The sequence below is a fragment of the Pseudopipra pipra genome, chromosome 3, assembly GCF_036250125.1.
Source record: "Pseudopipra pipra isolate bDixPip1 chromosome 3, bDixPip1.hap1, whole genome shotgun sequence".
Lineage (NCBI taxonomy): Eukaryota > Metazoa > Chordata > Aves > Passeriformes > Pipridae > Pseudopipra > Pseudopipra pipra.
In genome coordinates this window covers 69040603-69066083 of record NC_087551.1, presented here as the reverse complement: position 1 = coordinate 69066083, position 25481 = coordinate 69040603, and the positions used below count along the sequence as shown (strand labels likewise).

At 38.9% G+C, this 25481-nt stretch overlaps 1 protein-coding gene across 3 annotated transcripts in view; it reads right to left on the bottom strand.

Annotated features, from left to right (window-relative positions):
- LAMA4 (laminin subunit alpha 4) overlaps positions 1-25481 on the bottom strand; it is a 104101-nt gene that overhangs the window by 40833 nt on the left and 37787 nt on the right. For all 3 annotated transcript variants that reach the window (XM_064649733.1, XM_064649734.1, XM_064649735.1), the window contains 10 exons: positions 23097-23177; positions 17601-17815; positions 13563-13658; positions 11549-11700; positions 11298-11408; positions 8223-8334; positions 6007-6180; positions 5069-5262; positions 3120-3236; positions 1000-1148 (listed from right to left, as the gene is read on the bottom strand). In XM_064649733.1, the coding sequence (XP_064505803.1) occupies positions 1000-1148; positions 3120-3236; positions 5069-5262; positions 6007-6180; positions 8223-8334; positions 11298-11408; positions 11549-11700; positions 13563-13658; positions 17601-17815; positions 23097-23177 (1401 nt within the window). The remainder of the gene's footprint in view (positions 1-999; positions 1149-3119; positions 3237-5068; positions 5263-6006; positions 6181-8222; positions 8335-11297; positions 11409-11548; positions 11701-13562; positions 13659-17600; positions 17816-23096; positions 23178-25481) is intronic.

Sequence of the window (25481 nt, the reverse complement as noted above, 5' to 3'; positions counted from 1 at the left end):
GTGTTTGACTTGGTAGTAGTTTTTAAATTATTTTGGCAAGTGAGGAAGGCTAGCCGTATGGGGTATTTTCTTTCAAGTGATTCTACTGCCCCCAGTTAGCTGATCTCAGACTGAATATATTGTTTGGTTTTTAGGTTGTGTGTAGTTTGTGTGGCATTATAGAACAGTTTCAGATGTCAGCTTTATATAATTGTATAAAAGAAAACCATCTGTTATTTTTTTCTCTATTTTAATCTCCTATATAGGGCACACTAATATTAAGAAACAACTGGTATTAGGATAACATACTTGAATAGTAGTTTTAAGTTTATCTTCCAAAAGCATATGCCCATGATGTTACTTAAAGCAGAATTCAGTGACATATTTTATTTAAGAATTCATTTACAGCAGTGATTTTTCCATGTGTAGTCCCGATTGCAAATAAGGTCATATTTGAAATCTGTCTAGAATAATAGATTTGTACTAGTAGTAAGTTAGTAAATTGATGCAATGTTGATGCGTTTAGTATCTTCCAGCAAGATAAAAAGACTTACAGTAATTTTTTTTATTACTGTGGGCCAGTTTCACTGGGACGCAACCTATTGTGAATCAGAACTACTCCATCTGTAAACAAGTTCTTGAACAAAAATTATCTCAAAGCCCATATTGTGTCCTGTAATGCTAAATGTTTTTTTATGTGAATGAACTTACTGACATGAACTGTTTCTGCCTGTATTGTTTTACTTTTTAGTGATCTACCTTTCCTATTCTTTTGGTATTGGAAGAGAATGTCATGCAAGATATGTGTTTATTCTTTATTCTTTAAAAAGTTTCATAGATTTTGCTTAGCTCAATTTGAGTTGTTCCCTCTGGACCATGACAAATCCTTCTATACGTGACTTAACACTGTTTTGTGTGGTGCTTATTTATGGTCATGGTGTTTCTCCTTGTCTTTTAGTTCATTCAGCTGTTCAGTAAATAGCACTTGTATGAACAGAGTCTGCTGAAGTTAAATTTTACCCGTCCAGCTCATCAGCAAGTCTTCTTAGGTTGTGTGTATGATGCATAGCCTTTTCTACCAAATCATCATCAAACAGAGACAGATTGGCTATTTTTTCTTGCAATTCCTTTTTCGCTCCATCTATTTCTGCGTAGAACCCTGATGCATTCTGAACAAATTATGGAAGAAAGGAAAGAAGATGAAAACTGTAAAAAATCAAGTCTGTATTTTGATTATTATGTTTTATTTTACCCTTTTGTATTATTATCGTGTCCCCTTTTTTTTCTGTAAAGTTGTTTTATTTTACATTTTTAAGAGCAAAAGAGGAAAGATCTAAAGGTGAATGTCAGTATGGAAAGACAAATGCAGGACGATAAAAATCAACCAGAACTCCAGAAATCCCTTAAGAAGATATTAGAGACATATGCATAAAATACAAAAGAATGGTGAGAAATGTCTTACTTTATGTCTTGTATGTTTTCTCCAGAATTGTGCCAATAACAAGTCTTTCAAAGTGAAGTGTTAAGAGATGAGGTAATTAAACCTGATCTTTACAAAAATTCCCTCATTGTGGTTCTTCTAAAGCTGGCAGTTGGGACCCATATTTTTTCATTTTTTTAACCTCTTCTCTGTGAAGACTGCAGGCCAGAAATTAGGTTTTGCAACTTCTAAATAATATCCATAAAAATGAAATAAATATTTCCGTGGTTATTTGTCTCATGTGTCATCCTGTTACTGCATGGGCCCTGGCATTGTTTTGGCCCTGGCTGGCTTCTACTCTCCCAAACCTGCCTCCTTGGGAGTAGCGTGGGAGGGTGACTGTGCCCTGGCTGACAATTTGGCAATTGCTGGAGAAGGGCAGATAGTTTAATTGTACAGCTGTGAGCTGTGCCACATTGTATAAAACATGCCCCGGCCCCCTTTCTGTCCATGATATCCCTCATGCTAAGACATCTTGGGTAAGTCTAATTTGTAAATCAGTCCACCTAAATACTATCTATATGTATGTATAGGCAAAGAGAAGTAGTATCCCTTTGCCTTAGCCGTCTTTCTTATGTGAAATAGTTGTGGGGAAGACCAAATGGGCTTCACTTTCTCTCCAATACACAGTATTGCTGATGTGTTTGAAGATTATAAATTTGGCCTCAAAATACATGAAAAAGGATGAAATGGAGGGAGAGGAAAAAGTATGAATGAATGAAACGTGAGAGTATTTATTGTTGATGAGGAAGAAAGATGTATGATGTTTGCATACTACCGTCCCTGCAGTGTGAACATCCTCTATGTGTAAACTTATCCACAGCAGTGAGGAACACGAATTGATAAACTGCAATAATTTGTTTTGCACAAAACACAGGAAAACCCCCCCAACATACTGCTTGATCACCCACGGGTGGTTACAAAGGAAGCTTTCTGTTTTCTCAAGTTATCTTTTCAAAGAAAAATTAATGACTTTTGATATTTGCTCTTGTGTTAAGAATGGGCAACTATGACCAAAGTGAATTCTTGTAGAAAATTTTAATTTCTCTTAAATTATTTCAAAATTTTAAAATAAATCATGAAGAAAAAAACAGCTTTCGTAAATATTTCAGTTATCAAAATCCTAGTTTTATTTTCTTCATCTTTTCATAGAAAATCCAAACCCCTAAAATTTCAAAAAATTTCCTACAGCACTATGTCTCATTCAAAACACTGGATAGTAATCTACAATTCCAGAAGAGGATTTCTATGAGACAATATGTTTATATATGTTTTACACATTGCCTGGTTTTAACTCTGATATCTGGGACTTTTAGTCTTCTTCCGTGCTCACTGGTAGGTAATAGAAAAGGAATTTAGCATATAGTGCAGTCTTTTACCAGAGCATCTTTTGGCATCTGCTTATAATGAAATAACTGAGAACTCTAGGGCAAAGTCTTTCATTAAGCTTTTTGTACAGTAAGATGTCCTTATAATAGAATTATTTTTTTGAGGCAGTAAACTGTAATTACAGAGTTTTTCATCCAAGAGTTATACTTTTTCAGGGGATATTAATCAGTATTTCAGTGAAGTAGTATAAAAAGAAGAGGTTTTTGATTAATGGTCCAAACACATCAAAAAATCAGGACATATAATTTAAACAAGTCACTCAGGCACCTACCTTTATTACTTCACTTAAATCAGAGTTGACCTTTTGTGGTTCTTCCAAAATAGTTGTGGCACTGAGCAGAATGCTCTTCACTTCATCCATTTGCTTTTTTACTTTCTCAAGTTGTTTCTACAAAGAAACCCCAAAACATAAATCACATCCAATACCATTTGTGCATTGATAAAATACAGTGTGAAGTTAATTCAAAAGATAGTGGTGAACTAAATAGATTTTACACATATCTGAAGTCTGATTTTCCCAGACATCTGTAATAGCTACATATTATAATGTGACTGTGCACTTTTTTGGTTTTGTAAAAGAAATACTGAGTGATTTTTTAAAAAATTTATTAATTTTATTTTGTATTACGGCATAACCAGTTATTGGAATGAAACATTATTCAGTGCACTGCCAGCAGAGACAAATTAAACAGCAATTTTTCATAGTGATCTGGAGATTAGTTTTTTCTGGAGTTTTTTAAAATCTACAGTAGAGTGATCTCTTTTCCTTGTCAGTAGTAAAGCATATTCCTTCATTGTGAGGAATAATGAAGATCCAACTGGTTAAAAACAGTGAACAAATGCAACTACACACTTCAGGTTTTGCTTCATAAATGTGAGACAAGCTGCATCTTGGCACTGTAATTATGAAACAATGGAACAACAGAAGAGGCTTTGTACTGAAGGATCACAACCTCTTATAGAAGGATTCATGAGAGCAGCACACCTGATTTCTCTATTGTATCATTAGACCTTCCACATCAGCATGAACTTCTATCACTGTAAATTTCAGGAGCTCAAAACTCAGCCTCCGATGCTATGAAACCCAGAGGTTGGCCTGAATTTGCAAGATTATTCTTCAAATCACAAAACTGCTCCCTAACCCCCTTCTGCTCCAGAATCCAAACGAATTCAGCCACTGAAATGAAAACAGTTTCCTTCAAATGCTCCCAATTCATTCTCCTTGTCATTTTATTCTTTGCTGAAAAAATAAATGAAAAGTTTTACATGGGATATTCTGGTTTTGCATTCCTTAAAGGAAACTTAGGAAAACGGGGAAAGAGTCATAGAACCGCTGGGAAGAGAAAAAATACTTTTTTTATATGGTTGATGGATTGGGTACTTTCCTGGGATAAGAGGCTTGAAAATTCAATTTCCTCATCAGCCATATGGGATTTGAACCTAATACCACCACTTAGAGGCAAACATGCCCCACTTCCATGCTGTAGGGGACAGATCTCCTCTGAGCTCTCCTCTGGAACTATTTATTTGAACAGGTCATAGGGGAAAACTGCTGTATCCTTACAACTAATCTGTTCACCCAGCACGTAGGAAGCCCAATTTCAAGGTACCTATTGTGCAGCAGTTAGACAATGGATTTATGCATGAAGGTGCAAGGACCACCATCTGCTCTTCCTGAAAAAGTGGTGATGTATTTTGTTTAAAGAGGATCAGAGAGAAAGTATGGGTGAGACAGTATGAATGAACTCCGACCAGGGCACAAATGCAGCGCAGAGTCTTTATAAATAATTGTTTTCATAGAATATAATTACTTTTTTGAGCATGAGGTTCTTTCACATCATAAGTCAGTACATAACAGGTGAAACAATCCCAGCACAATATTTATAGCAGCCATGCTACATGAAATTTCAAGCTTCCTGTGTTTTACTGTAATATGTCTTCCAAGGGTAGGCATAAGTTTCCATCTCTTCCTTGGTCTGATGAGACATGACATGCCAAAATTTGTCATTTATTGTCACTCCACAAATAAATAAAAGTACCTTGAACTTTCAAAACCTGTTTCTTAGAACTGAAGAGTCAAACTCATCCTGCTGACTGGTCCAAGAAATTCTTTTTTGGTGTGGTGATTCCTGACTTTAACTTATGTTCAGTCTACTACTTTAAGCAATGGCAGAGATCAAGCATTTGCAGACAAGTTGTGATAAATGTACTGCACAGTACCTCACGCCTTTGGAGACTGGCTGTGTTTTCCTTATTTATATCCTCCGTTTGTAGAACATAGTCAAGTGCCTGGTCTAATGCCTCCTCCAGATCTGACAGCTTCACATCCTGTTCGCTGAGCTGCTCTAGCACATCAGATACTAGGGATCTGGTGTCATTGTACTTCTCATGAAGCGCTTCAATTTGCTGTAGCACTAGGAGAAAAATAACAGGCCAATAAATCCAAAGCTTGCATGTCTGACAAAACTTACCTATACAACAATTTCTGTTGCTATTACTCAGGCAACAGTAAAACACATTTTGTAAAGCTCACTTTTAAGATCATACACTTAGATTTTAATTTTCTTTCCTCTTTTGAAAAGGAAAGATGCCCCTCATTTCACTATCTTATTTTAATCCTATTAATTTCCCCTCTGAAGTAGAAGTCCTTAAAAGAAACTAGGTCTGTCTTTCCTTGCTTTTTATTTGTTTTTCATTGTCAAAACCTAGGCAGACTATTCTGGAGAAGACAGTCCTTAAGCCTCACATTCTGACTTATGTTCACTAAGCTGTGAGAACTAGACTGCCACTCTTTCCTATGCCAGCAGTTTTTCTCTCTCTACCGGAGTTTGCTGTCCCCATGGCAGAGCTGGAGGGGAAAAGACATTCACATGAGCAATTCCAGTCCTGTCATGAACCTTCTCTAAGCATCTCTTGTTGAGGTGCTGCAATGCACAGGCACACGTAGATCTTTTTCTCCCCATTCTGCCATGGGGAGCAGCAAGCATCAGCAAACTTGGAGCAGGCATTTGGAAGCAGCAGCATGTCCACCACCAACACCAGTTGGTGCTTGCCAAATGCCTGTCTGTTCTCCCCAAGGGCTCAGCAGTATGCCCAGAGCTGCCCACCCCGTGCCAGCTGTGCAACATGTGGGTGAATGGAAAAGACTGAAAACTTACACTTCTCTGCTGCATTTTCCTCTTCATCTGCAAGTTGCCTTTGATTACTGAAAGGCTTACGACGTTTGATCTCCTTCAGCATCTCCTCAGCCACACTTCGCTTCTGGGCAACTTCTTCAGGGCTCAGCTCTTGTTGTTGTTGAATTACGAGGTATTTTGACTTGCTGCTGATTTCTGGGGGGAAAAAGGAACAGATGGTCAATTCACTGTGACTACAGAGAAGTAAATAATGTGGAGTACTTTTACTTTTGTGAATCCAGATCATGCTGTAGGCAAAAGAAAGTTTTAATTATCTTCAGCTCTATGGTAGATAATTATTATGTTTAATCCAGTTTTAAAATTAAAACTGTGAAAAAAATCACACTTTCTGGCATATGTGGAGGTCTCATCAGAAGAGGATGAGATTAAGCAGGCATGGGATGTGTGCATTATTTGGCTTGGCAGTTCTCATAGGCTGGAATCATCATTTTATTTTGAGTTCTGTGGCATGTAGCTAGCTGGAGCTTTTATCTGGGATTGTGGTTTTTAAGTGCTGCTGCAAAAATGTTATGTGTATTAAACAACAACTATGGTAAGGGGAAGTGTTATGTTTATTAAATAACAACAGTGGTAAGGAGACTGAAGTAACTTCTTTTTCCATCTACAGAAGTTTGAGGCACCTTATAGAGTTATACTGCCTTGCTGGTTTGGAGATAGATACTATTTCAAGGTTTTGAAACAGTTCAAAACTGTTCAACACTGTTGGATCCCTGCAGCTAAATTGAGTTTACCAATCCCCAGTGTAAGCATTACAAAGTTTACCCACTTCTCACTCCCTGTCCTAGAATACAAATCACCACCTCTTTTGTACCCTGTGATGTGCGTGCCTTTGGCTTGTATTTATCACTAATTTTGTGGATAACCAGAGCTGGCAAAACCAGCAATATGTATCTGTAAGATTTTTTATAAAAGATAGATGTGTAACTGTGGCACCACTTATTCTTTGGCAGAGTGTCTCTGCATGCATTTTCTTACTGGACCCTGAGCCCATTAGTGAAGCTTTAAAGGCTCATACTGAGCACTAACTGATCATGACCAGGGGCTCCATGGATTTCTTTTTCCTTGTGCTGGCACACACACATTCTCTTCAGTAAAGAGTGGTTTGCCTTGTACAGGGTGATGCCTCTGTAGAATAATAGTTTCCATCATGGTGGAAATAATTTTCACCTACTTGTTTCCAACTGTTTTCACTCTCTTTATTCACAGCCATAGATGTTGCTTCTTCTATAACAGCTTAACCTGATTGTGTTATTTGTGTGCCAAACTAGATACATATCTGCCTTATGCAGTTCCTCCTGCCCCAAATCAATTAATGATGTAACAGGATGATCCACAGACATGGATCACAATTGTTTAGTGATATACAATGAGGCTCATGCTGATGCTTATACTCAATAATTGTAAAAATAGAATGTGACAAATGACCAAGCAGCCAACTGTGGTTTAGCATTAGATGTGAAAGGAGGTAGTACAAATGTAACATCCTATGAGACTGGTATTAGCCTGCCTCTTTTGTATGGTGGGATATATGAACCACGTTTGCTGAAATAAAGTAGTGGTTGGAGCACTCATGGAAGTAAGGAAAGCAAGGATAACAGCTGATATGTAACCACTCTTTCTTACACAAGTTGCCACATAGCTTGCAATAACTGCTAAGATAGAACTACTCAGGTCTATTAATAAAATATTTCCATTGGAAAAGGGCTCTTTAACCTCAACTACCAGTCTATTCTATTCTGGTGCCATAGACAGCTTTTGTATACTGTTAGATATGCTGAAGCCTGGGGAAACCCATGTGTTCTATAGCAGGATGGAGGCTTTCATGATGCAGCTGTACAGAGGACAGGGATATTTTTGAGTTTTGGGTTTTATTGCTTTCTGTAGGTATTGAAGAAGAGGCTGCAATTGGTTTAGTCTCATTTTTATATATGAGGCTGATAAGCATATGTCATAGATATTCCAGATGAAGATGATTATCTCTGACTAGGAAATCTTTTTTAAGTGCAGCTGTGCTTGGGAAGTGTTTACTGTTGTCATAAATTGCATACTGTCCTATATATCGAAGGATAAACCCTTTGATATGTAGGACAGTAAAAATTCTTGAAGATTCACTAACACATGAAGGTTTCATTAATACATTCTTGACACTGAGCTGAGCCAGAAAGAAATCTATTTACCTTCAATGTTATCTCTCATGTTATTGAGCTGCTGCACAAGCTGAGTAGCACGGTTGTTGGTCTCTATGGTTTCCTTCTGTACCAATAAGCCTTTGCTGGATGCTTCACTTCCCTATGAATAAAACATATGAAGTAAACATTAGATTTCTTTTCAGATGTGAGGATGAAGAGTATAAACACACATTTTCTTTTCTCCTGATGAGCATGTGGAAGTCCTTTTTATCATATAAAGTGATATTTACAAAGGTGCTCAAAGTGCAGATCGGTCTTGTTGATGTTTTCAGAATTGCAGAGTGAGAGATTAAAAGTTGTCCCATATTTATCCATTATTTGCTGCAATAAAATTTTCATAAATTATGTACAGTTGTAAAATTCCATCTGATGGCTTATTTTGCTGGGTATGGCATCTCTGAGTAGGCATATAGAATGAAGAAGAAGATGTCAAGCTCACAATCATTTGCAGATCAGTGCCTTCCTCAAGTGAGGTCCCGAGAGCTGAATCTTTTTCGAAGTAAGAAAAAGCATGAGGATTAAAAATACTCTGAAAAGCATAGCCACTCTCCTATACTACTGTGTTGGAGGTTGCACTCTGCATTGTGTTCCCTTATAGGTAAGGGAAACAGAGAGCTACCATATCATAGTCACCTTCTTTTCAAGAAGGTTGCTGACTTTGGGAGTCTTTAGACTTAATTTTCTCTGTTATTTCCTAGGAGAAAGAAAACAACATGACCACTGTGCCATCAATGTTTCATGGACCCTTTGGGTGTGGGTGTGTGTAAATCCACACTACACACTTACCAGTGATAAGGTGTTTGATTCACAGTCTCTGTTGGGGCTACATCAGCAAAATTTTCAACAGTAAAGCTGCTTTCTGGGTTTAGGGTGCCCTGATACCTCATAAGGCAGAGGATACTTGGCTGTTGGTATGCTTGCTTTGTATTCATTTGACCCTGCAAGAAGCGCGTTCTGGCTGCAGGTTCAGCGCTGAAATCAGCCTTCTCCCACATTTTCACGTGGGGTTTGCAGAGGCCCCAGGTGGCATTTGGAGGCAGGGCCAGGGCAGCCAGCACTGCTAAGAGGGATGGGCATACTGATAAAACAAATGTAAGAGTTAGTAGTAAGGATTCTGGTGCATGTCTGCCAAACATTCAGGATCAAGCTACGTGCTGTTTTACTCAAAGCTCATCCCATGCAGATTCAAGGAGCTACAGGTCACATTTACTCTTCTCATTTAGCAGGAGGTTTTGCCTGCAGTTGGTGAATTCATCCTGACTTTGGGGTTTAGATCAGAATCTGCAGCAACACCTGAGACATGGGAACATGCGTTTGAAGTGCTCCGAACAGAAAATGCTGCATATCTCTGCAAAATCCACTGAAGGCCCTACCACCCATTTTCCATTAAAGTGCCTTGAAAGAGCATAAAGTTCAATATATTCAGAGTTATTATTGTGCTCTTCCTCCCACTCTTAGAGTCTGGGGCCGTTATTTCCCTGCCTTTGCAAGCAATCACGGGTATTGATGTGGAACAAGCATTAGAAGTAACAAGGGAGAAAAGACCAGAGGAAACACTGAATTTATTTGTTCAAGGACAATAAAATTGAGGAATGAGCTCAGAAATCCCCAGATAGTACTGAAAATGTAATGTTATTATACAAATTCACTAAATATTCATAGAAAACCTAATGCCTTAATCATCTGGCTCACCAACTACATAGAGGGACACTGAGGCATGTGAGCTCTGACAGATATTCACAGATACAGAGCTCTGTGGGTGAGCTGATTTAATCAAAGCTCTCTTGAGCACAGGCATAGTCTGTATCATTCCTAGGTGCCCTTTATACTTAGTTAACTAAACTGTTGACTAAAAACACCCAAACTCAAATTTTCTCTTTTGCTTTCCTTTGTGTTGTTTTTTTTTCTCCCTACTTGCTCCTGTATTTGAGTTTTAGTTTAAGGTATAATTTTAATTTGTCTTGTGAAAGAATTGGTATAGTGAATATAAGGTCTGGCATTTTGCAATAAGCATGAAATATAATCTAGTCCTACTACAGATGTGGTTATCTCTGATAATAGCATAGAGTGATGTATTTTACTAATATATATATATCTATCTTAGCAACAGAAAGATGTTTAATATTATCTTTTTAAAATAGAGAAGCAGTTCTGAACCCTATTTTTTCTCTTACCATATAACATAACAGTATCCTTCTAGGGTGCAATGATAGTGTTGTGGGATCTGAGAGCAGATAACTTTAATTTTATAGCCTGGCAATTTGATCTGGGTGCAACATTTATGACTACAATTGTGTTAAAAATAACTTGAGCGCTGATCAGGTTCTCATGTCAGTGGATACATGAAAAACCTTTTAAATTGGTAGGTTTATAATATATTTTGAAATGTTTAATTGTGGCTAATTTAGTTTTATGAGAGCATACACGTAAAATAGATATAGTACAAATGCTTCCAAAGTCAATCTGAATTAGACAGTGTTGGTTACTTCACTTAACTAGAAAATAAAATGTGAAAGAGAAAGGCAGTGTGTATCTCAGATCAAACATGTGTAGGGGGTAAGTGGGAACCCAGATCTGAGGAGAAGCTTTTTGTGATTGATGTCAAACCTCCAACCACACTCAACACACTTTGGCCTTACCTCCTTCCTTTTCTGTGAAGAAGACTTGATAGGTCATTTATGCTTTTAATTCAGAGTTAAAATACAAAGGTAGAAATAGGGGGTTCTCCCAGCTGTCTTTCAGGGCACATCCACTCTGGTGAACGCGGAGATTCAGACTAGGTGTTAGGTAACATTTTTTTGTCGTGAGGGGTCAAACACTGGAATGGATTTCACAGAGAGGTGGTCGATGCCCCATGTCTGTCAGAGTTTAAGAAGCATTTGTACAATGCCCTTAATAATATGCTTTAGCTTTTGGTCAGCCCTGTATTGCTCAGGCAGTTGGACTAGGTGATCATTGTAGGTGCCTTCCAACTGGAACTATTCTATGCAAGCCTTTTATGCCAAGAGGAAACTATGGCAATGTGCAAACTCTCAGAGTTTTGGCAGGAGGATATAAACAAACCTGTTCATCAAGTGTTGCTGCTTCTCTCAGGAGGTCATTCATTTCATCTGCAGCGTCTTCGACCTGGATAGTCCAAAGCACAACATGGCTCTTCTTTTTGGACATTGCCTCCTGCATGTGGGGAAAAAAAGTCAGTGCATCTGAGAAAAACCTATTTCTCTAGTGAGGGCAGGGATTGAAATTTACAGGAGTGGAGTGGAAATTCAAAGATTCAAATTATATTAAAAAAAAAATGTCATCAATGTTTGTACCTGGAGATGGGTGGTAGTGAGGTTCAAGTCATTCAAGCGCTTTTGAGCTGCAAGACCTGTAGAAATGCTCAGTAAAGTTGATTTGCTTTCATCGATAGCCAGAACTGATAATCGGATGTCATCTGTCAAATCCCAAATACATTTATCGCAGCCTGGTAAGAAAATAAGAAAGCATAATTTTTCTTTAATGTTTGTGTCAATTAACAGCAAATATCCTAAATTCATGTTATAAATTCATTTTATAGTGCTCTTGCACTGTGGCATTCCCTCTCTTTTTCATTGATGGATCCTGATGGATACCCATCTTTCTTTCACTTTCATCCACCTACTTCCAAGGTCCCACAGTACAGATATGATATTTCCAGCTGAGCAGCACCAGATGGAACTGCTCAAAGGGGCTGCCACAGCAATTTTGTAATCAGTAGGGAGAGAGGGAGAGGTATTTCCTGGCTATTCCCTAGGCTCTGCATGTTTGTGGCCTGAAGAATAGCAGATGAGGGTCAAAAAAAAACCCTGCATTTTTTCAGAACCCAAACCTCTGTATTTAAAATTCAGTGGTATGAGAAGTAAAGATGTCCAGCACATGGGTTTTTGACTGCCTATTTGATTAGGAAGGCAGCTTCGAAAACCACAGTTATAACATGCCTGAAAAGTGCTTGTGCAGAACTATATCCTTGTTCCTGCTGAATGATTGCAATGCCACCTTGTTTTTAGTAATATTGGTGTCATCACTAAGCGCAAGAGACCTAGGTGAATGTGAGATTCCTACAGACATTTTTCCTTGATATTCTAGCAGCTCCCAAATGCTTTCCTTCTGGTTGCACTTCAGGCGTATGACCCTTCTTCTCGAGAGTCAGTTTAGGATTAATGGTCTGCATTATACCACAGATATAAATATACTAACATTTAAAAAATATCAGTGGTTAGCAATAGTTACAACATAATGCTCCAGGAAACTCTCCAGGTTTCCTATCAGAATATGGGAGATAGTGTAAAAGCAACTGACTGATGGATATATGTCAAATTGGCAATAGCAATGATCTATATTAGATGTGCTGGTTTTGGCTGGGGTAGGGTTAATTTTCTTCACAGTGCCTAGTAGGGGGGTGTGTTTTGAATTTTTGCTGAACACAGGGTTGATAATATAGAGATATTTTTGTTATTGCTGAGCAGTGCTTACACAGAGCCAAAGCCTTTTCTGCTTTTCGTACTGCTGGTGAGCAGACTTGGGCTGTGTTGGAAACTGGGAGGAGACACAGGACAGTGATCCCAACTGATCAAAGGAATATTCCATATCATATGACATCATGCTTAGTATATAAAGTAGGGGGAAGAAGGAGGAAGGGAGGTGATGCTTAGAGTGATAGTCTTCCAAGTAACTGTTACAGGTGATGGGGCCCTGCTGTCCTGGAAATGGCTGAACACCCACCTGTCCATGTGAAGCAGTGAATTAATTCCTTGTTTTGCTTTGTTTGCATGCATGGCTTTTGTTTTCCATGTTAAACCATCTTAATTTCAACCCATGAGTTTTCTGCCTTTTACCCATTTGATTCTCTCCCTGATCCTGCTGGAGTGAGTGAGTGGCTGTGTGGTACTTGTTTGATGGCTGGGGTTAAACCACAACAGATGTATGACTAGAAACCCATAAATTAAGTTGGAATAGATAAAGTTGTAAGGGTAGTTTTCAGGGCCAAAGTATTATTTTGCAGGCACTGTGGCTCAAAGTCTATGGAAATGGTTTTGGTGACACTTTTCTCCCGCTCTGCAGCTTGTACCTGAACGTGCAGTCTGTGTTGCAGAGTTGGACATACCCATGTACTCTAACAACTGTGTGAGAACATGCTTAAATACTCAGTCTGCAGGTCCTTGTGTATATCCACAAATTTAAATGCTCTGTGGGACCGAGGTCAAAGTGGTAAGTCCACTGGAGTACCGAGCTCCCAAGCTAGTATTTGTAAGCTTCTAAGTACAAGAGCGATATTAATTTTTGGTATTCTCGTGATGATGTTCTTACTGATGGTTGGGCAATCTGTGTCAGTAGAAGCTTCAGGACTGTCTGCGAGGCATTCTCCAGTCTGGCTGTCACACATTCTCCCTCCACAGTTACATGCTGGGGGAAAAAGAAAGGACATTTGAAAGAATAATCTTCAAAATGTACAACTCCCCTTTCCCCTCTCAAGACTAGTGAAATTATTTTACTTAGGACTGTGTATGGATAGTTAAACCAATATCAAGAACTTCTTGGACTGATTTTCCCTTCAGTATGTAGAAAAATATTTTTTTGCACTATGGTCAAAATGAACCAAATGAAATATAAAGTGCAAAACAGAATGAGAACACCTCTGCTGAGATTTCTTGTTCGAAGCCTGGTTACAAGCAGAGTCAGCGAGGCCAGAGTTGCCAAGATGGGTCATTGTGCATCAGCATCTAGAGAGAGTGACATTTAGGAGATGTGCTAAGAAAAACAGCACAACTAAAGTTAATTATTAGTTACAAGTTTCTCCAAAGTCCTGTAGTATTTATCAGCACTGTGTCAGGCTGTCACCGAAAAGGCTTTGCAGCTATCAAGGATTGATAGTGGACTCCAATTCCATCGTCACCTTGAACATATCAAAAAGTAAATATCTCCTGCCACTTACAGTGAAGAATAAATGACATTTTACATTTTTTCAAACTTGAGTAAGTAACATTTTTATTACCAGCACAAGCAGCTTTTTAAAAAGTCTATTTTTTAATCTAAAGTGTCTCTTTCAAGGTTTAATTGGCCTTTTAAAATATGTTATTTTAAAGATTAAAGTATTCTTTGAGCACTTTGATACAATTACAAAAACTCAAGCAAAACATAAGAACAGCCACAACTTTTCTGAATTTGTTTTGTTCTTGTGATTCATGGTTTCAGCAGAATCTCATATAACAAAATATTTTACCATCATTTTATTGCAGCCCATTCATTTCTCTCTATTTCTGTATTTACATTGCACATTGCACATTCAAGGAATTATCAGTGAAAATATGTAATACAACTTCAAAGACAACATGATGCAGTAACGTTAGAATAACTTCGTATAAGTGGACCAGTGTTAGTAGAACTAATCAGTTTTTGTACTATGTAAGAACAGAAATTGGTTATGAATTTTCTCATGCAGTCAGTATTTTGACCTTATCCCAATCTGTATGAACTGGGTGCCTACCAGCTTTTGGATCTACAAGTATTTTTAATTTGCTATTTCTTTTGTTAAGAAGTGAAAGAAAAGTGTCAGTTGAAAGCAGAGATTTCTCTTTGCCTATACCTTGGAAACCAGGTTGCCATGCCCTGATGGCATGATCACAGTTACAAAGTTAAAATTTGGTTGAGATCAGTGCTCAAGTAAATAAAATTGTGTCTTCTTATTTAAATGAATATCTGTTAGTTTGCTACAAAAAAACTTATAGCAAATAAATTTCAAAAGCAGTCCTGACTATTTTTCAACTACTTGTTTAAGAAGTACCACATTTTCAGTAGGGAAGTAAGACTTTCAATGCTACTGTGGTTTACTGGTGGAGAAAGCTTCTGAATTTACCTTTATTCTGAGGGACATTGTGGAGAGTTTTGAAGTGTGGCTAAAGGATGTCTGGTTAAAAAAGAATTATTTAAAAGCAGCTGAAAACTACTGTACACAGCTACACAGGCTTTATCTTTGTACTCCAAAGAAAAAAAAGATGATCTTAGATGGATTGAGCTGTTTGTTCCTTTAAGTTTTCTGGCCTTTTTTTGTTCTAAATACCCTTTGAGATGCTCTGTGGAAACTATATATGCAGATTATCTTGATTCTTCCACTAGTTTAGTTTCCGTATTTTTCAGTTTTAAAGAAGATATTTGTCTCATTTAAGAATCCATTCTAAACAATAGTTTCTAATTGTTCTACAATGCCAAACAAAGTATAAGGTTTCCCTGTAAACTACATGAATAGTTTGAATATCATGGATGTATTGATGTATTGCAATCTATGCAGTACTGTCAAGTGCAGCACATTGTGGTGTTCAGCAGAAATTAAGATGAAACAAGAAGTGTGTAATTCTCTGAAACATAATACTGAAAAATCAGGATTTGCTAGAGTGAACTTCAATATGAAATTCACTTCTAAATAGAGAAAAGCTGTAGCTCTCACAACATATCCAAGTGCCCAAGCATTTTATTTTTAGCAAAGACCAAGTACTACAAGGAAATCTGCTAACAAAGAGAATTACCATGCTCATTTGTAGTCTGCATGGAAAGCTGTACAGAGAAGTCCTGTGCACCTACTTTAGGGCACAAACAAAAGAACTATACTGAGGTGACAAAAATTTGACTTGAGTTTCAAAACTGTGTGTTCAGAGATGCCTTCCAAAATTATATATCGCATGACCTGTTTAGACACTTGGAATGCCCTGTAATCCTCAGATTTCTGGCAAAGCTACTCTTAGGTGTTTGAAGCTTTGCTTTTGCCTATGGCCAGGGCACAATTGTTACAGTTTGCTGATTTGAAGTTCTGGATGGGTTTCTCCTTCCTCATGGAATTCAGCAGTCACAGATTAGATCCTGTAATTCATTCCTTATGGGAGAACTGCAGTTAAATCATCTCAGGTGAGGTGAATTAGGCAGTGAAGTTCATAAACAAGGTTTCCTTTTGCAATCTCAAAATCACAGAGGGTGCCTAGATCCAGATAGGAGGTGAGTTTTGGGGCATTGTGTTCCCTACAGCTGATGTCTTTTTAGCTGGTTTGGATACATGGCTTTGGCTTTTGGGATCACTGTACATGAGCACTATCTCTTCCTGCTCTTGTAAATGGAATTTAAGCACATGACTAAGTGATGTGAGTTACATCCTGGAGATGGGCACTCAACTTCTACCTGTCACTGGAACATAAAACCAGAAAGGACCAATAGTAATATCATATGGGGTCCCCTACAAATGAAGATAGCAGCACAAGGGACACTTGAGTACTCACAGACTCCATCTTGTGTGTCCAAACCCACATTTATAGTAAGTTCGTAAAAAGCTAAGTTCAAGTGGACAGTGAGTTGCAAAAAGGATCAAGACATTGCTAAGGCCCTGAGGCCTGTAGCTCTGTACCCTGAGGTTCTGGAGTGCTTCTGAGGTCCAGATTGGGTGTGTGCTTTGTCTGTGTCTTACTTTGGAGTCAGGTGAAGAGCTAGAAGTGATCTATCTCCCCAGTTTGTGTTCTAGTCCTTCAGGGAAAGACCCTGCCATGAGGTTGGGAGGGAGCTCCAAGGTCCTTGCTCTGAGCAGCTGCATTTTGCGATGGCTATTCCTAAGTGCTTTGAAAGAGGATGTAAACTTGTCTCCCAGAGCCAAAGCAAGGACAGAGGGCATGAATTCAAAGGATTGAACTCAGTAGAAATCAGGAGAATAATTATATTAGAGGAGATAAACCTTTGTGAACCCTCTGTACAGGTATGTTTTGGTAAGGTCCTCTGGGTAGCACTGTACCAGATTCTTAAAATACAGTCATTTCTGGTGTGGAAATACTGTAACCAGCAAGATTACACAGACACAAAGGAAATGCAGAATACATTACCAGTGTGGAAACTAGCGGAAAGTGAGTGGGCACTGGATCAGGGCAGGAAGGATGATCCTGTTCCCTTAAAAATACTTTCAAGTCTTTAACCACCATCAGACTGAGTGGTCATGTTGGGCAGCACATGGTGTGGACAAGCATAAAGGTGAAGTCTCTGTCCAAAGAAAGCTTAGACACCCTTATTTAAAACAAGATTCAGGAGGACACAACAGTGCCTACATTAATCCTGCCCAGGCACTAAAGGTTTTGGACTCTGGGATCTGAGACTTGCTCATGGGCACTGAAAAGAGATATTTCCCTGCCACTGGGAATGATTCAAACTGAACAGGCATCCAAATTATCCCACCAGGCAGATGGCTGGGAACACTGCCTGCCTCCCAGGGCCACGAATATCTTCTAACTGCTTCACATATCTCTGATATCTGGGAGATCATCCATAGATCATGCTGTGCTGCCTTTTGCTCAGCTCTGCTGGACTAAACTGAGACAATACCTGTACAGTTTTTAGCAAATCTGGCATCCCCATAGTAACCCGGAGCACATCGTTCGCACTTGAACCCGCTGGTGTTGTGCAGGCAGTTGCGGCACTGGCCAGTCACTTCATCACAGTCTTCAAAAATCATGTTTGGGTCTGAGTTGCCATTGCAGTCACATTTTTCACAAGTGCTTCCAATTAGCAAAGGGTTCCCATAGTAACCAGGGGCACACCTGAAAGGCAGAACAAACCTGTCAGTGACAAGCAACGACATTCCCATCTCCAGTACCATTTTTTCTGACCATATTTATGTTACCAGGAATTGATGACTGTCAGCAGCTACTAATAGACAGGAGGCAAATTAGGAGCTGTATTTCTGCAGAGATTGCTTTGTACTCTAATCTCAATCTGTATAATTATATATTTTTCCCTTCTTGAACACCCCTGGTATTTCATACACACCAGTCTGCATTGATTTACTTTTTCTGTGTGTCTTTAGCAGTGAAATTATTTGTTCTCTATTGTTTTAAAATCTGTGACAGAATGACCTTGGCAGAGAAGCAGCTATACAGTGTTTATTTTGGTCTCTTTCAGCTTTGGATCTCACCAACTATATTGTGTTATATAGGAAACTGGGGTAAGAGACAGCATTTCATGATGCTGAAACTCAGAGGAAGCTCAGACTTATTTCTATTATAAATGTACATAAAAAGTACTGAGCAGGAAAGATTTATAGAAATACTTCTATGGTGACGTATTGGGGTGGTTTCTGGTTTTTGCAAAACAGAACAGGCACTGAACCAGACTGCGTTTTTCAGATCTGTTTGATGTTGGCCTGCTGGATGAGGGCAAAAGGCTGAGAGCAGCCAGCAGCCTGGGAAGGGAGGATTCCTCTGTTGGTTTTCAGAGGGAGAGAGGGAGGTGCGTACCAAGCACCACAGGGAAGGCCTGAAATGGGTCCAAATTGCTTATCGTGTTTTGGCATGTTTGGGAAGCATTTCAGCTGAGAACTTTCTACAGCTTAAAATGGAAGAGATGTTGAAACTGTGGTGGTTTTTGAGACCCTAGACAAACCAGTGATATGAACCATTCCTGGGTGACCAGTGGCCCTAAGCTAAGAGGTAGTTACATACTTGGTCATCATTTGGGAAAAAAGTGTCTCAGTCAGAGATGTTTCTGCTGATATCAGGGAGTGTGCTTAATCCTACAAGCAAGAGGAGCTTTTGCAAAACAACCAGCGAGGCAAAGAGAACTGGGGTGAGCATGGAGTAGTGCATGGGAGCAAATCCTCAAGAAAGGGATTTGCTGAAGGATCTGGCAGCTGAAGCAGCATGGAGCAGTGTCTGATGGACTGGAGGGATCAGCTAGAAGGACAAGGGCAACCCACACTGTTCATGGTGCTACTGCATGGTGGCAGGAGGGCCCATGACCCATAAGCCTGGGCCACAGAGATCAGGGACTTATACCCCCAAACTGGAAATGAAGAATTACTGCAGGGAGGGGAATAACTAGCTGGTGTAGCGATTGCTGGCTGAAGAAATTGGAGGCTTGGATAGTTGCTGCAATGTCTTAGGAAAGGAGTGCCTGTTGTAATTCATTCTGTTTTATCACCATATTGTCCTCTTCTTCCATCCATGAAGTCCTGTTTAACATGCTGTTTGTTCTGCTATTGGTGGTGGGGAGGGTGAGCACTCAGGCAGTTCAGTTAAATTTTCCCAGCTTCTGGCTGGGTACCTGAACCAAGGTCTCTTGTCTCCTAAAATCTGAACATAGTCACATTCAGGTTATGCCATGTCTGAACAATGAAGATGTAGGAGATCTGATACAAGATTTGAGGTTTGATCTGTTCTTACTTTTGCTGATTTTTTTTTTTTAATAAAGAAAGTAATTTCCTCAACACTGCTTTGTTCATGTTCCAGTCCTGAACACCCACAGTAAAAACACATAAAATTTTAAGCATCTTAATATAAACCACTTGGCTGCCTCAAATACTGCTTTTGTCAATGACAAAGGCTCTTTTTGTATCTTTGCAGTACTGCCAGAATCTTTGGTGCAGATTTTATCATGTGGGTGACCCAGATGTAAAGAATAAAAGTGTGACTGGGAGTTCTGTGCATCCCTTGAAGAACTTTGAATGCTAAACTGCATGCAGAGTGTAATTTATCTGACTTTGGTGAAGTCACTGCCCATTCCTGTGGGAGTTAGAGCAGGCAGCAATGGGTAAAGCTACTATTTAATCATGCCAAAAGTCTTGCTATGATTTGCTGATATTTCAGCCAATGTGAGACTGTAGTATTTTTCCAAATTTCAGAATTTCAGAATATTTATGAAGCTTCAACAAGGAAAAAAAGCCCTCTGCGTCATTGCTGGTTTTTTTTTTCCTTTTTGTTTGTTTTAATCTGTAGATGCATTTGATTTATTATGAACTATATAATCTTGAAGGGTTTGGTTTTGGTTTACTGTAGTTAGGTATTTTCCAAATGATCATCTGTCTAATGTGGCCACCAAGTCACAGAGGCCACTGAGCAGGGCTGGGGCCAGACCAGCCTTTTTCTTACTGCTAGCCAGCATGTACCAAAGACAGTGTGCTATCCTCTTCAGGCCTGCAATGTCTGCCCTCTCACTGGGACAAAGTAATTTTCCCTTTCTTCTTTGCTGATATATACCATTCAATTCACTTGCCAGGAATGTAGTGGACATTTCCTCACATCCTCACAGATACATTTTGTAAGTGCTGCTTTTTATGACCACCTGAGGCACTGGAACAGGTTGCCCAGAGAAGTTGTGGATGCTCCATTCCTGGAGGTGTTCAAGCTCAGGTTGGATGGGGCCTCAAGCAACCTGGTCTATTGGTAGATGTCCCTGCCCATGGCAGGGGTTTGGAACTAGATGATCTTTAAGATCCCTCAAAACTGGAACTATTCTGTGAGTCTATAACTCATTTTATTGTATTTTCTCATCTGGAGCAGCTGTTTAAAACAAAAAGAGAAGCTTTAAGAGCTGAAATTTAGTGTGGCACTTTCCCCTTCCCCTTTGCCACTCAGATCGTCTCATAGGGCTAAGGCACTTGGCCTCTTTTGAATAATGAGTAGCATGTGAGAAGAGCAGAGGTCATTGACGGAAAACATACTGGTCCATCTCTGCACTTTATGTCCTGCAAAAATTTAGAGGCCTGAAGTAAATGTCTTTTCCTACATTGTATCAATAAATTACTCTTTGTTGCTAACAAGGGATGTTTCCTCTCCCATAATAAAACTGCTAAGCTATCTTTGTTTCATTTTGCAGCCGTAGTTTCTTCCTGTAATTACTGGTGAATAAGAAATTAACTTCCTCTTCCCCTACAATGCCAAAAGAACCTTTTTAATCTATTTGCTTTAGAAACTAAAGTGTCATTTTTTTGGTTATTTTTTTAACATCTGAGCATTAACAAAACCTGCATTTCATCAGCTACCACTCTCCTGCCTTATTACTGAAGTCCAGAAGAAAAATTATTAGTTCCTAAATTTCAAGTTGGGAAGCTGGTTTTCTCAATTCCTAGCAAGGGCCTCTGTGAATTCACAGCACCATTTCCTGACAAACATAAATTGGATAAGTTCGTGCCAACCTCTAGAGCAGCACAAGAAAGCCTCCTACACAAATGCCGGAGGAAATGGAGCAGGTTGCCTCCCTGTGAGCTGTTTTGGGGATCTCACATGCTGCCTGTTGAGGGGGGTCCTGTAGCTCACTGTAACAGGGTGCCTGTCACTGACTACTGCAGAGAGCTGGGAGGGAGAATGGTGAGCAGGGTGTAGCCTTCCTCTCCCTGGGGACAGGATTGGCTCTTTGAGCTGCAGGGAGGGACAGAGGCAATGACCCTTCTCACTCAGGATCTCCCAGTCCTCCTGCCAGAAAGCTGATGGCCCAATAGCTGCGGTGGGAGTAGGGCGTGGTGACAGTAGCTGGAAGCGTATGTGAAGTAGGGACTTGCTCTTTAGCAAGTGGACAGAGACAAGCAATGCATCATCCATCTTTGAAATACTTTTTGATGTTTCTGACACAAGTGGAAGGAGGACCAGGAGCCTACTAGAAGGCAAGTCTTGTCTGTCACTGCTTGCTGCTTACCCCAGCAATTAGCCAAGGTCTTAATGCGGTGACCAGGACAGGCTGATTTCTTTCTGTAGTTTTTTCTACACAGCTTTGCATTCCTTCAGACAGATGTACTGTGTCAGGCTGGGTAGTGGCTATTAGAAAACAAAGCCAATGTTATTTTCTGCTGTTCCTATGCATCTGCTGCCCATTTCACAGGATTTGTGTTGCTTGTAGTCTAGGCTGACATTTAAATAACCATTAAGAAATCTCACTGACTTTTTATTGTCTGTATTATCCTTTTTGTAAAAATCTGACATTTTGGAAGAACAAAAGAATACAACCATGGGCCTGTAAATAAGGGTGGGGTTTTTTTTATTTGTGTGCCATCTGTCTAAAGGGCTTTCACTGTTGCTGTCACCACGTTAGTGATGTGGAGGTAATTTACTGATGTTTTTGCATCATCTGCAAGGGGAAAAACCTTCACTCATTTGTTCACCTTACCTTTTTCATATCGATTTCTCTTCGCATCTTAAGCATCCCTTTTCTCCCTTCTCTGACAGTTACATTAAGTATCATTTGAATTCAAGACGCGCCCATTAACGACAGTTGACTGAAGACTGAAATACTTCAGACGATTTAAGGGAAAAAAAGAGATGTTCAGGAAGCCAGTGTCTGAGCCATCCTATGCTCTTCAGTCTTTGTGTTAGAGCTGTTTTAATTTATTGGCTGCTTAAGGACAATTCCTGAATTATAATCAGGCATTCATTGAGACATCATCCCTGTGTATTCATAGCGAGTAAGACAGCCTCTTACAGGACATGAGGGGTAGTTATATTTCTGTTGTATAGCTCCATTTATTGGTGTAATTTGTTATTTAGAAAATATTTACTGGAAATTGTTTATGGACATGAAAATTTGAAATGCAACACTGGCCTATGGTTGGTTTGACTTTATTGAATTATGTCTGTGAAGTGCATTTAAAATGTAACTAAAAAAGCTGCATCTGCTCATTAGGAATTTGACTCAATAATGGATTTTGTTCTTTGTCTTAGAAAAATTTATTCGGTAGAAGCCTGCTATGTGTTTTAGAGGGGTAAATTTCAAGAGGCATCTATGTGTTGGTTATTTTTCACTTCAGCTGCTGTTTCTGATTTGTATTTTGTATTTTTAAATTACATTCATTTTAGGAAGATCACCACATGAAGGTACACAAAGTGCAAGAAATAGATCAAAATACATCAGATGTAAATATCTGTCTTATGCTGACATGTCTCCACAGCAAGTTTTAGTGGTTTTTAGTAGAAACTGAATGAGATCATTTAACAGACATGATTCAACCTGATGAAAACAAATGCACCAGGTTTCTCGACCATGTGGGAAGATTTCCTTAAAAAATTCTGGACTTAAGTATTGCTGACCAGCAAGTCATCCTAATTTTTTTCTTACCTTTCACAGTTGGGTCCTGCATAGTTTTCTTTACAGACACAACGCACACTTCCACTTTTTCTGTAACAGGAGACTGCAAAACTGGAATTTCATTGGAATGAATAGTTAGAAGAGCAGGCAATAGCAAACACTTGGGAATGTTTTTTATTATATTATGGACATTTGCTGTCAGTTTGAACTCTGGCTTTTGATGACTCTTTGCTGAATAGGTATTAAGCTCCTATTATTCACATTATACCCTCTATTTAGTAATTTTAATTAGTATAGAAAGCACTAATTAGTATATAGTACTATGGATCTGTATAAATACATACATACGCACATATATATATATATATACACATAAATAAAAGTTCTTGTCTTGCAATGTAAATCACACACCCCTGCAGGTTTTGATACAGACATTTTAGATAAAGGACTTAGGAAAATGTCTATGTCACATAAACCTAATTGCTTCCTGTCTCTTATTCTAAAGGCTTGTGAAAGACACTGCAGTGACCACTTCAGGAACTGAGATTCTGGAATTGGTGCAGCAGTTTCTTATGCAAATCCAGTCTAGAAGTACCGAGTGGTGAAAACTGACCTCAGTGATGCTGTCCTCATTTACAGTAACTGAGTTTACAGTAACCAAGGCTGCTCTACCATCTTTCAGAGTAAGCTGGAAAGAGTCCGTCGTCTCTTCGGAGACCAACATGTCAAGCAGTGACGCTGATTGCAGTGATGGCTTGGGCAGTAATTTTTACTGCCTTGATTCTGAATCATGGATTCCTTTGTTTTCTTATGTTTTCAGCATGTAACAAATGATTAACTAAATATGAGATTCAAAGAACAGCAGTAGCCAGATGTGGAAAGTGTAAATTGTATATACACTTCAAACACAGTGGTGGACATGTCTTAAATACATTTGCAGAAAAAAAGAGATACAATCCTAAAGATGTTTCTAGTTAGTTTGCAATACATGTGAATAAATTTCTGCCAGCACTAGAAAGCAACCAGAGCAGTGAGTGATGCCAGCTGCAGGCCCATAGTTGCTAAAACATAGCTCCTGAGTTACAGGGTGTTGAGCAGCTGTGGCTGGGTTGCATCCCTTTCACACTGGACAAAAGACTCAGATCAATGGGAAAGAGCATGAGCCATGCACTCCTTGTTCCAGGAGTAAACAGAATTGAACGGTGACAAGAATTCCTGCATAATTTCAGTTCCTGTCAGCATTTCTCAGCTGGTTGAACAACTAGAGACAAATAAATCTGTGTCTGGATCTATGGATCTCTCTGCTCTGTCTCAAAATATTTCACATAATCAGAGAGAACATAAAATGAGATTCTACTCATAGAATTCACAAATTAACTTCTGTGCAGCTTTTACAAGAACATATTGAGAAAATCATAATTTGGCAGGCTTGCACTTCTGTTACGGAGACTAATTTCTTCACGTAGTTGAAAAAACCACATTGTGGATCTAAGTTATGAAATACAACTGAAATCTCCTGAAGTTTTATACTTTTTATGATCTTTTAGGGAAGAAAAAAGATCATATAATTCTCTTGAGTTTGAAAAGAAATAACATCTGCTAGACTGGGAAGCAACCTCCATCCCCCTTTTTGTTATTCCAAAGAGATGACATTACATTTATGTGTGCTGTCCAAAAGTTACTCCAAAAATTCCCAGGATAGCAGATATGACCAGATAGCCTGGTCAGAAAATCTAGAGACACACATCTGAGTTCCTGGAAAAAATATCTATCTGATGAGTCTGTCAGTTTACAGATTTGGTCATTTTGCCTAGTATGAATTCACTGGCTATTTCCAAAATAAAACACAGAACAAAACAGCATCCTTTGAATGGCCTTTAAGACATTTAATGCTTCTTTGACTTATGGTAGAGTTATTATTTTTCCTTACTATATATGGAGTAGGATTAATTAAGGAAAATTGAAAAAAACTAAGAAAGAACACTTTTGCTTTGAATTTAGTTATACAAGGCTTAATGGAACTCAATTATTATTAGCCTTTTCCAGACCCAGATGAAAACTATTTCTGTGGTCAGGTCTCTCTCATGCAGGAAGCTGAACAGGCAATTTCTGCATGTTATTTAAATAGGGGTATGAGGCAAATTGGGATGGGATATTGCTTTAATTATTGCCTTCAGTACTTTTCTGAGGGAAAACTCTGAAAAACTAAAGTAGATTTTTACTGAGGCAGTTTTAAAGGGGAGACATATCATAGAACATCGAATATTCTGAGGTGGAAGGGATCCACGAGGCTCATCAAGTCCAAAGGCTATAATTGCTGCTAATGGAAAAGCATCTGCATTCAGGCATTGTGCAACTTCTGTTCTCCCTTCCCAATCCCATGCTGCTGTCCTTTTGGCTTTGGGGTTTCCTTAT